Source organism: Balaenoptera musculus, chromosome 10, assembly GCF_009873245.2.
Source record: "Balaenoptera musculus isolate JJ_BM4_2016_0621 chromosome 10, mBalMus1.pri.v3, whole genome shotgun sequence".
Lineage (NCBI taxonomy): Eukaryota > Metazoa > Chordata > Mammalia > Artiodactyla > Balaenopteridae > Balaenoptera > Balaenoptera musculus.
This window is the reverse complement of record NC_045794.1, coordinates 40,440,127-40,452,392: the sequence shown is the minus strand read 5'-3', so window position 1 is coordinate 40,452,392 and position 12,266 is coordinate 40,440,127. Positions and strand designations below refer to the sequence as shown.

At 40.8% G+C, this 12,266-nt stretch overlaps 1 protein-coding gene across 1 annotated transcript in view; it reads left to right on the top strand.

Moving 5' to 3' along the window:
• Positions 1 to 12,266, top strand: part of LIMA1 (LIM domain and actin binding 1) — an 86,753-nt gene that overhangs the window by 46,804 nt on the left and 27,683 nt on the right. Inside the window, 2 exon segments of the mRNA XM_036865928.1 lie at positions 6,465 to 6,814; positions 6,816 to 6,927. Of these exon segments, the coding sequence (XP_036721823.1) occupies positions 6,465 to 6,814; positions 6,816 to 6,927 (462 nt within the window).

Below are 12,266 nucleotides of genomic sequence, written 5' to 3'. Positions count from 1 at the left end.
AATGAAAAGTCAATTAGGCAATGCCTATTAAAATATTAAATATGTTTAGTACACATTGATCCTGCAATTCTACTTCTAGGACTGATCATTGAGAAAAACTCACTAGTGAAATAAAATAAAAGTAAAAGGATATTTATTGCAGGATTCTTTGTAGTACTTAAACATTTGAAATAATGCAAATATCCATCGGTGGGGTAGTAGTAAATTATGGTACCTACATCCATCATAGTAATATATCATATATAATTTTTTTAAATTGATTAATTTATTTTATTTTTGGCTGTGTTGGGTCTTCGTTGCTGTGCACGGGCTTTCTCTAGTTGCGGTGAGCGGGGGCTACTCTTTGTTGAGGCACGCAGGCTTCTCATTGCGGTGGCTTCTCTTGTTGCGGAGCGTGGGCTCTAGCCGTGTGGGCTCAGTAGTTGCAGCATGCGGGCTCAGTAGTTGTGGCTAGCGAGCTGTAGAGCACAGGTTCAGTACTTGTGGCACACGGGCTTAGTTGCTCCAATGGCATGTGGGATCTTCCCGGACCAGGGCTCGAACCCTTGTCCCCTGCATTGGCAGGTGGGTTCTTAACCACTGTGCCACCAGGGAAGTCCTCATATATGTTATATATGATATTATACTATGTGGTTAAGATTTTGTGTAACATGGAAAGGTCTCAAAAGCACATTAATGATTAAAGCAAGGTGCAGAATAGTAACTATAGTATGATTTTGTAGAAAAACATTACAGATAGTGTATAAAAATGAGGAAAAAATTGAGAGCATGTGCACCAAACTCTTGGCAGTGGATATCTTGGTTGAGAGGAATGGGGGAGTCAAATAGGAAAATTAAAGCATATATTCAAGGCAAATATACATTCCTATCTTGACTATGACTTCCCCCCCAATAAGTTTTGGGGTTTTTTAATAAATTTATTTATTTTATTTTTGGCTGCGTCGGGTCTTCGTTGCTGCACGCAGGCTTTCTCTAGTTGCGGCAAGTGGGGGCCCCTCTTCGTTGCGGTGCGCGGGCTTCTCATTGTGGTTGGTGGCTCCTCTTGTTGCGGAGCACAGGCTCTAGGCACACGGGCTTCAGTAGTTGCAGCATGCTGGCTCAGTAGCTGTGGCTTGCAGGCTCTAGAGCGCAGGCTCAGTAGTTGTGGCGCACAGGCTTAGTTGCTCTGCGGCGTGTGGGATCTTCCCGGACCAGGGCTTGAACCCGTGTCCCCTGCATTGGCAGGCGGATTCTTAACCACTGCGCCACTGGGGAAGCCCTCCCCCACAATACTTTTTTTTTTTTTTTAAGGAATTCCTTTATTTTTATTATTTATTTATTTATTTATTTTTAGCTGTGTTGGGTCTTCGTTTCCGTGCAAGGGCTTTCTCTAGTTGCGGCAAGTGGGGGCCACTCTTCATCGCGGTGCGCGGGCCTCTCACTATCGCGGCCTCTCTTGTTGCCGAGCACGGGCTTCAGACGCACAGGCTCAGTAGTTGTGGCTCACGGGCCCAGTTACTCCGCAGCATGTGAGATCTTCCCAGACCAGGGCTCGAACCCGCGTCCCCTGCATTGGCAGGCAGACTCTCAACCACTGCGCCACCAGGGAAGCCCTCCAATAAGTTTTTTAAATTACTTTTGTAATTGAGAAAAGTAATAAGTTAAAAATAAGATAATGAAATGAAAAATGTAAAGAAGTAATTGGTGATCCTGATTGGTGCTACTTCAGAAGTGTTTTGGTAGTAGAATTAGAGGGAATGGAAAGTAGTCAAGTGGAAATAGCAACTACACAAGACTGCTTTCAAGTCCCTTAACTGTGAAATGTGGGAGACAGCAATAGCTGGAAGAAGACAAAGTTGAAGGATGGTTCTTTTTTTTAACAAATTTTTTATTTTAAAATAATTTTGGATTTGCAGTAGAGTTATTAAGATAGTATAGAGAGCTCCCATACACCTCCACCTAGCCTTCCCTAATGTTAACATCTTCTATAGCTGTGGTACATTTATTAAACCTGAGAAATTAACATCGGTGCAATGCTATCAGCTAAACCACAGGCTTTATTCAAATCTTACCAGTTTTTCCATTAATGACAGACAGTTGCTTTTAAGATCCACCAGACTTGTAAGAGACCTAATTTGTCTCCTGAAGAATAGGGAGAAATGTACATATAAATTTATAGAGGTGACTCTACAGGTGAAAGAATACTCACCTGAATACTCCAGGTGAAAGAATACTCATGGAAAGCAAGGTAGAGAAACATTCAGGAGCAAGTGGGTAAATTTGTTCCTTTAGCAAATACTAGGATCAGGTTACGTGATAGCTTGGACTCCCAGAAATTCAGCCCTCCTTTTCTCTTCCTCTTCCACTTGCATCTAGGACACAGAAGCACAGACCATTAATACGACCGTCAGTTATATTTTCAGGTTCCTTTTAAGCATGGGATATGTCACTTCTTGAAATCTGTGCTGTTTGGGCATTCATCTCCATAATGACTGGCTACCACTTTTCTGAGAAGCTCTTAGCCTAGGAATTTATTCCCTTCCTTGGAGGCTGTACATCCAGGTAGTCCATGTTTCTAGCCCCACTGCTGTATCCTACCAAATATCCTCCTGCTTTTAAGATGAAGATTCCCCTGCCAAGATTTCAGCGTTAAAGCTCATTTGACTCAGCCTCTTCATTTTGTGGGTGGAATAACAGACCCAAAGAGAGGAAGGGACTTATCTAAGGCCCTTTCCAAGTTGAATGCTCCTGCAGAAAGGACACTGCATTGCATCTCCTGAGTGTGCCTGATCGGATTTAGGCAGCCAGTTATGGTCCAGAGGCGATGTCTACCGAGATTCTCAGCCTTGCTGGATAGGATGAGCAGCGTGCTGGATGTCACCTTGAGAACGGAGGATGTGGTAGTCCAGCAACCAATGGGGCCCTTGAAAACTTGTACCCTCCTTGACCTCCCACTGCCTTATTCTAGGAAAATACTTGGGAAAAAGTTAAAACCCTGACACAAATGACATCGACTAAAATTTCACCTTATTTTGTAGCTCCCCCCCACCGCCGCCGCCCCAGCCCTACTCTGAAACAGTAGACACTGTAGAGAGAGTAGAAAGAACAGTAAGTGACTATAACCCAAGTTCAGGATTTGAGAGATGACTGGCTACTGCAGTTGATCACCGTTGTGAGGTATGGCTGGAGAGTGGGGAGGGCCACTCATTTAATAATAGTCACCGCTACTGGTCAAATACTACATTATGTGCTTTAATATAGTCTCATTTATTCTCCACAGTAGCCCTGTATGGAAGTTTCCAGAAATTAAGAAACTTGCCCAGGGTCATTTGGCTGGATGGAGCTGGATTATATACGTAATGCATGTTCACTGTAGGAAATACAGATACTATACATAAAATAGATAAGCAACAGGGATTTCCTGTATAACACAGGGAATTACATTCAGTGTCTTGTAATAACCTATAATGGAATATAATCTGAAAAAAAATCACTGAATCACTTTGCTGTACACCTGAAACTAACACAATATTGTGAATTAACTATACTTCAATTAAAAATTAATTAAAAAGAAAATACAGATAAAGAAAGAGAAGAAAATGTAAGTGGCCCATAATCCACTATCCAATGATAACCCAGGCTATCTCAGTCCAGTACTCTTTTCATTGTGTTGCCCGGTCTGCTTTCAGCTCTAGCTTTTGTTCTGTGCCTTCTTCCTTCTCTTTCTTCCCCAGAAAGACTGTAGCCACTGCTTCTGCCCCATCTTTGCTTGCCTCAAGCTCTAGGAAAGCTGGAAAGCTCTAGGAAAAGCCTGGAAAGCTGGCATGACCTGGGTGGTGCTGCCAGGAGTGATGGCAAGTTCTGGGGCCTTTAATGCTGTCAGACCTTACAGCGCTATCCCTCCCCTACTTGTCCCCACCCCAGCACTTTTGAACTTGTATCCTTAAGAACTCCTTTTAATAAAAGAGCACATTCACTCCTCTGTTAAAATGCCCCCCTAAGGGATGTCCTCCACCCAGGTCCTTGTTTGGGACATTGCTGGTACTCCGTCACACAAATCCCTCTCTTCCAGGTCATCACAAGTAAAGTAGAGATGACAACTTTCAAGCTGTTTACAAGTAACATCAAAATTATTTGATATTCCATAGAACCTTTTTCTTGTGATATGAAGACGATGCATAATTTTATTTTTGTATTCATTTTTATTACACAATGAAAGCACATTTATCCTAAAGGAGAAAAGAAGAAGAAAATACAAATGCCCGCGGCAACCTGTTAACATCCTGATGTCTTTTCTTCTTCCAGACTACTTTTCTATGTTTATATTTAGAAACATATATGTGTATTATAAAATGGGATCATGCTGTCTTTTTTTTTTTTTTTTTTTTTTTTTAATATTTGGCTGTGGCTTGCGGGATCTTAGTTCCTCGACCAGGGATTGGATCCAGACCCAGGCCCAGGCCCAGGCCCACAGCAGTGAAAGCTCCAACCTCCTAACACTGGACTGCCAGGGAATTCCCCATGCCTGTGTTTTTTTTTTTTCTTTTCTTTAATTTTATTTTAAATTTATTATTATTTGTTTTAATTTTGGCTGCATTGGGTCTTCGTTGCTGCATGCTGACTTTTTCTGGTTTGCGGCGAGCGGGGGCTACTCTTCTTTGCGGTGCGCAGACTTCTCATTGTGGTGGCTTCTCTTGTTGCGGATCACGGCTCTAGGAGCTCTGGCTTCAGTAGTTACAGCACACAGGCTCAGTAGTTGCAGCACACAGGCCTCAGTAGTTGCGGTGCATGGGCTTAGTTGCTCTGCCGCGTGTGGGATCTTCCAGGACCAGGGATCGAACCCGTGTCCCCTGCATTGGCAGGTGGATTCTAACCACTGCGCCCCAGGGAGTCCCCCACGCGATCTTATAATTAGCTTTATTCACTCAAAAGTATCTTATGAGCATCTTGCATGTCAGTAAATATACTTTGATCACATGATATGTCTCTGAGAAAAGTAGTGTCCAGTTACCAGGCAAAATGCCACTTGATTCTCAGGGGTCCTGTTTAGGCAGGGCAGAGCAGAGCAGGTGAAGTTGGAGACCCAGATGACTCATCCACTGTGTCTCAGGAGGGTTGCACAGAGCAAGAGTGCTTCTGGCAGTTATGGTAGCACCAGCTTTTAAATTCTCTCTTTTCCAACAAGAAAACTTTCTTGCTGCTTATATTTCTGGTCCATACATGCTTCCCCAATGAAGCATCTTGTCAGCTAAGATTTAAACACAAATATCAAACAGTTGTTCTTCTGTAACTTTCTTTTTTCCATGCCTTGGTGCTACTTGATGAAGTGGCTCTCAGAGAGTATTCAGAAGAGTAATAGGGTGAGAGACTTAATTCCAATATAGCTGCTAATCTTGTTTTAATTCCCCAGAGTCTTTCAGTCCTAGGTGGTTTGTCCTTTCTTCGTTGAAAGACCGGTGAGGCCACAGACTACAGGAATGGAGGGCAAGAGGTACTGGAGTTTTGTGCTTTGTTGGGAAGGTGCTGCTGCTTAATTATTTAGGAGTGCTTTCAGAGTCTAGGACATTGAATTTTACTTCACCCAGCATGTCTCCTCTATTACTGCGGAACAACGTTGACACTTTCCAGGTTGTTTTCAATCTGTCTTATATGTACAAATTAATTCCAGTTTGACCCACGTGAAAGAGAACTGTCTTGGATGTGTAAATGTGTGTCCTTCCATCAAGAGAGGGGGTGGTAGTAGTGTTTCATATGAAGCCTGGGTATTTTTCAACCAAAGGATCTGGAAAATAGTGAATTTTCTGAAAACTGAGGATTTATACATGGACAAACATGTAGAGAAGTACAGGGGGGAAAAAAGGATTAGGTTCTTATGTAAAAATAAAATTTGATACTGTTCATGTAATTATGTCGGATATGATGATATATACATGTAAAAGTCTGGTGGCTGCTGCTTTAAATTTCCACAGAGAGTTTCAATTCTTGATGCTACTGTCCACAATTATTGGTATTGTGTAGTTTAAGCTATACTGCATCTTTGTCTCATTTAGAAGAAAAAAAACCCAGCCAGGATGTAATTTTGTGGCATGTAATGATGAACTTTTATTAGTGAATATTTACAGGGTTTAAAGTAACTGGTATTTTGCTTTTTCTTTCTGTTTTCCCTATTAATCTCTGGATAAAAATCCCTTGTCTCCAATGTAACTATCATTAGATCTGGGCTCTCCTTTCTTCTCATTTTGTCCTTATAAGGCTATCCTGTTTTATCACTTCCTGCTTTAGCTCCTGACTTTTTCTCTCTTCCCCTCTCCCTCTCTTGCGGTGGATGCTTTTTCCATGTGGCAGGGCTGTAACTGTTCACAGCTGTCTGAAACGCCAGTGGACCAGGAGCAGCTTGGAGTTTTAACTTTCATTTTACAAAGAACAGCATGTTTGAATGTTTCAGCAGGCAAGTTATAACTGGCATTCACTTTTTGTTCTTCTAGAACACTGAAAATCTCCCCCAGCACTTTAGAAGGGGGAACCTGACCGTGTTAAAGAAGAAGTGGGAGAACCCAGTGCTGGGAGCAGACTCTCTCCCAGACTCCGTGCGAAACAGCAGCACCGAGGTCAGGCATAGAGGCGACCCTCCTCCCGCTGAAGTGGCAAACAGCTCTGCCTCTGGAGTCGAGGCTGACCAAGAGGAACGAGTCCACCCCAGACCTAGAATCAAATCGCCTCCTGAAGCTCTTACTCAGTATCCGTACCCCCGCATCGAGGACAGTGAGCATCTTAAAGACCACTCAGCAGAAAGTAAAAAAATGGAAAATTGTCTGGGAGAATCCAGGCATGAATTAGGAAACCCGAATAAGTGAAAATGCAGAAGCTGCAAACAAAATAGAGAAATACAATGTTCCGCTGAACAGGCTTAAGATGATGTTTGAAGAAAGGTGAACAACTCAAACCAAGGTAAGGATTGGGTGGGTTTAAAACTTGAAAAAGCCAATTCACGTAACTAAACAAAGCTGTTTTTCTAGTCTAGACGGTTTGTGTAATGGCGAGTATGTGGTCAGTATGTCTTTTGATTCAAGTTAGACGAGTAGTTAATAAAAAGTCTCAAATGAATTATTTACAGAGATGCTAAGATTTGTGAGTGTGACCCAATTTCACATGAATCAAGTGCACGCACACTGGGATTCAGGGCGATATCGAGAAATGAACAGTTTGATGCTGATTGGGTTATGTGTTTTTTGTACGCTTGCCCTTTTAATTTGTCTTCCTGTGCCTTTTGTCATTTGTAGCTTTAGGGGGTGGAATTACTGCTGAATCTCTCTCTGCCTGGACACAGCTGCAGGCTGAGTGTTAAGGGCAGAGTTTAACATTAAGACTGAGGCTTAGTTGTCTCCTTGCTAGCTGAATCCTTTCTCTTCTCAACTTCCTCATCTGTGCCTTCCAACAAATGTTTTCTATCAGCTAAAATCCTATCCCAGGAAAAATCAATGAAGATAGCCAGACTAGCCATAGCCTTCAGGAGTTTTGACTTGCAAATGCAGAGGGTTGCATTTTCCTACAACTGCTAATGAAACTTGATCCTTCATGTGGAGTGCAGACCAGGTCCCCAGAGGAATTACTTAACTAGAAATGAGTTACATATGCTGGTGACTTATAACAATCCAGGGGCCGCAGAGCTGGTAAATTTTTCCAGTTTTCTCATACTTTCCTGCATATCTGGCCTTGTACATGGGGTTGGTTTGTTACAACAGTCATTATAATGAAATAAACAGATCTGATGGGGAGCAAAGCCATCATTTACTCTAGATTCCCTTTAGATGGGAAAGCAGATTTTTTTCAGCTAAGTATTGGCCCAAATTTCTACATTTGTGAAGTAATGGTATGAAGCATTTCTTCCCAGGTAAAAATTAGATAACTTATCCTAGAATCCTCAGTTATGTTTGGTGTGATTTTAGCCATCTCTTTCTTGTATCTTGCGGTGCCTGTTGCTTTTCTACCTGGAAAAGTTCTTTAGTGTTCAGCGATCATCTGTTTGAGGGTGTATCAATAGAAAGAATTTTTAAAGATTTGCAAAGCTAGAACCCCTTTTCTCTGCATGAGTTTTCACTCTGTTTTAACACTGAAACCAGTTGGCAGAGATGTAACCACAAGCATTTTATGACTTTTCTTAAACTCTCATCCCTCCTCAATTTTGAGTCCTCTAGGCCTGCCAACTCCCTCTTTCCCTTTATGGTCTTAATTAAAAAAAAAAAAACTTAAAAAAATTTAAATGGGAAGAAGAATTTTAAATGGAAGGAAAAAATGTCAGAAATCCTAAATAGAGAGGAAGGGCTTTGTTGTGAGGTCAAAGCACCATTGTAGTCTCCTCCTCTCAGACCCTGTTAGGGGCAGGACGGCTTGATGTCATGGCAGCACACAACAATGTAGATTCAGTGCAAAGGCTGGTACATGTCAAAACTGGCCCAAGGTAGGAAATGATTGGGACTGCAGCAAACAAAATGCTGATTATGTGTAAGGATCTGGTGAGAGACTTTTTGCTCGTAAATGTCTAGTGAAAGATGGGTCAGAACAAGCCTGTCTGTTTGTGGCTGGTCAAAGCAGAGAAAAAAATTCTCATATAAAGAAAGATCCTTACCAAATCACACTGGCACTCAGCCTGATTGCTAACGGTCTAGGAAGATGGAGGGGTTCTAAGATTGACCTGGGCTTTTTTTTTGGGTGGAGGCGCTTTTAAACTTCCTGATTAAATAGTCATTTGTCATTTAATGGACTGCTTAGGGAATGTAAAACACAACTGCCCTTGGTTTTATAGCTGCTTCTAAATAAGCATCATTACCCCATGTTGGAAACAGTCTAGATTACTTTAAAAATGCTTGTCTAGTATTTCAGTAAAACTGTTTAAAAAAAAAGTTTTGTCTACTTTAGTTTAATGAATAACTAATCAGTTTGAACTAGGTTATGGTTATTGTTATCATAATTTCAGCTTAATATGGATAAGGCTTTAATCAGGAAGTTATATAATTGGATCTTTGGAAGGAAGCTCTGAGAAATATTGGTAGAGACACTAGCAGTCCTTTTAGGAGCAAGAGTATACAGGTTAAGAATGATACCTCAGAGCTAAAAATTAGTACTTCTGTGAGACAAAATGCATATATTAGGTACAAATCGTGTGAATCTTGTCTCATAATAGAATTTTAAAGAACTGGGCTAAATCTCAACTAACTAGCTGAGCAGGGTCAGGGAGCACATAGATTAATGGAAATGCATGATCTAAATCTTTTTATCTCCTAAATCTTTTTATCAGAGTTATTTACAGGAGGCCAAGTTAATTGGCTTGAGTTCTACTTTTCTTAGTCTCTCTTACTCCCTTTTTGTCCTGAGATGGTTTCTGTTCTTGTCCACTTTTCTTCTCTGATCTCTTCTCTGCAGTCCTGTTTTTTTCTCCCTCCCTGTGTAGTCTCATCTCTTTCCAGGACTCCAAGAGATGGATCCTAAAACTAGATTCTAATCTTGAATTCTTAACCCAAGCTTCAGCCCCAATTTTGTGGTTGCCTGCCCAGATCACACATCTCTTTGTGAATATCCCTTAAGCACTCAAATTCAAGAAGGCTAAAAAAGAATCCATTATCTTTCCAACCAAAACCTGCTCTACCCCTGGTGTCTCTTAGTGCATCACCATTCACCACACCTCCTGGTCTGTAAAGCTTGGGATCAGTTCTTGTTTGTGCCTACCTCTTCTCAGTCAGTCACTTACTAAGTCATCTACATAAGTCTACACATCTCTCAAGTATGGGCCATTCTCTCCAAGATGTCCCACATCTACTTCTATGGTTTAGCCTTATTACATCTTGCCTTGTGGTATTGCTGCAACCTTTCCTATTAGCCTCTCATTTTTTTCTTCCCTTCCATCCTCCACACTGTTGCTATTTATTTTTCTAAACATAGTTGTAAATTATGTTATTCCCTTGATCAGAAACTTTGGATGTCTCAGAATTAATCCATATTTAATATTTGGGTCTTCTACAGTCTGAGCTCAACCTACCTTTCCAGTCTCATAACTAATCTTATACTCAAACCCTGGATTACTCCTCATTTTAAATTAGTCATATCTTTCCCCTAATTTCTACCTCTTGAAATCTTACTCCTCAAGGTCTATGAAGACTGTGAGACCTTACCTCAGTTTTTTCCCAGATGAAATTACCTTCACCCTCCTGACCCTCCTGTAGAATTTTCTTTTTACTTCTCTTTGGCCACTTATATCATGCTTTCTTTAATAGTCATGTATGAATTTGTACACTCCCCAGTCTATAATTCTTTCAAAGTAATGACGTTTTTATCTCCCAGTGGTCAGCACAATGACTTGGCTCTTAGTGTTTATTTAATAAAAAGGAGAAAAGAAGCTTAGAACTCAAATAACTTATAAATAATGAGAACTGATTAAAGGCTGTTCCTCACTTATCCTCTACCTTTGGTGAATAGATAGGTTATATTGGTCAGATGTTTTAGTTGAACATGATAGTTCTAATTCCTATGAGCAAATGAGCAGTGGATGGATTAATGTAACCTATAAGTTATGAGGAAAAAGAAGCCCCCCTCCCACCCCCCAGTGACATACATTGAATGTGGCTTAGCATCCCTAGCTCCATGTATATGTTGATCTGGGTTTTAGGTAGCCAAAGTAACTATTCTGGGCGTTCTTTTATGAGAAAGCTGATCAGGCAGTTATAACCAATATTCAGTTATCATCATGTTGACATTTGAATCCATAATCTTCAAAGGCCCTTGATGTGGTTATTCAAATCACCAAACAATGTAGGGACAGGCTCCTTAAGGTCTCCAATTCTTCTGTTTGGTTCCTAACTTATTTGGTTCACACAAATCTTGGATAGGAGAATAAAGACCAAATATTTGGAAGGTGTATTTCTACCTTCATAACCTACTTAAAGTATTGTCTTTTGCTTGGGTCAGGATTAAACCATATATATATATATACACCACAATCTTTTTATCCATTCATCTGTCGATGAACTCTTAAGTTCTCAGTGTATTTTGACCTCTCTGTAGCGGTACATTTCTCGTAAGGCCTCCTACTCGTATAAATTAAGTTTTATTTACCGTAGTTAGTAACTCTGAGTAAACCTTTGGTCTTTTGTGGTAAGACAGTAATGGATCCAGGTATAAAGATGCCAGTCAGGGAATCCTGATCTTTCTGTTTGTTGCCCTAAGTGGCTGTCTTTGACGTGTCAGTTAGAGACCAGTCATCTCTTTTCTGCTTATTTTCATGCCAGTTAACTACTTACTGGTTTCTATCCGGTTCCATTAAAATAAAATATGTTGAAAAGTAATATCAGGAGACTGGAATATTCTCTAAGCATTGGTTGGCTACATTAGAGTTTGTAGGGGCCAGGAAGACATCATTGCCCCACAAAATCACCTTTTCTTTCTGCTATGGACTCACTCCTGGATTAAACAACATAGTGTGTATCCAGATGAATTTATTAGTCATTTCCTTTAGCCTTCTAATTCATTAACGAGTTACAATGAGTGAGAAATCCCTATCAAGATTGTTGACATAATCCTAGAACTATAAGTGATTGTAAAAGGTTCTTAATTCAGCTCATTGTTTCGCAGGATATAAAATCCCTATTTTACAGATGGAAACAGATGACGTCAGAGAAATTAACTGATATGCCCGATGTCATGTGGCTAATTAATATCAGAACAAGAACTGAAATTGTGTAGTACCTCTTCAACCATAAACACTATCTCCTGGATATTATAATAGACTATTTATTAGATAAAAACATCTGGCCTTACATTTTTTTTTTTAATTAATGATCTATTTGTTTAATCCAATATATCTATTTATTTATTTATTTATTTATTTATGGCTGTGTTGGGTCTTAGTTTCTGTGCAAGGGCTTTCTCCAGTTGCGGCAAGCGGGGGCCCCTCACTATCGCGGCCTCTCTTGTTGCGGAGCACAGGCTCCAGACGCGCAGGCTCAGTAATTGTGGCTCACGGGCCCAGTTGCTCCGTAGCATGTGGGACCCTCCCAGACCAGGGCTCGAACCCGTGTCCCCTGCACTGGCAGGCAGACCCTCAACCACTGCGCCACCAGGGAAGCCCTGGCCTTACATATTTTTGAAATCTAAGGAAACCAGGAAAGAATTAAAACATATTAACAGCCGGCTTCTCAAGACTTTAGCTTTCTATCTGTCCTCTTCCTACGTTTATAGTCTTTTTACTGAATAAAAAACATCAAGGCATGAAGAGAAGTACACTGGACTGCAAGAGA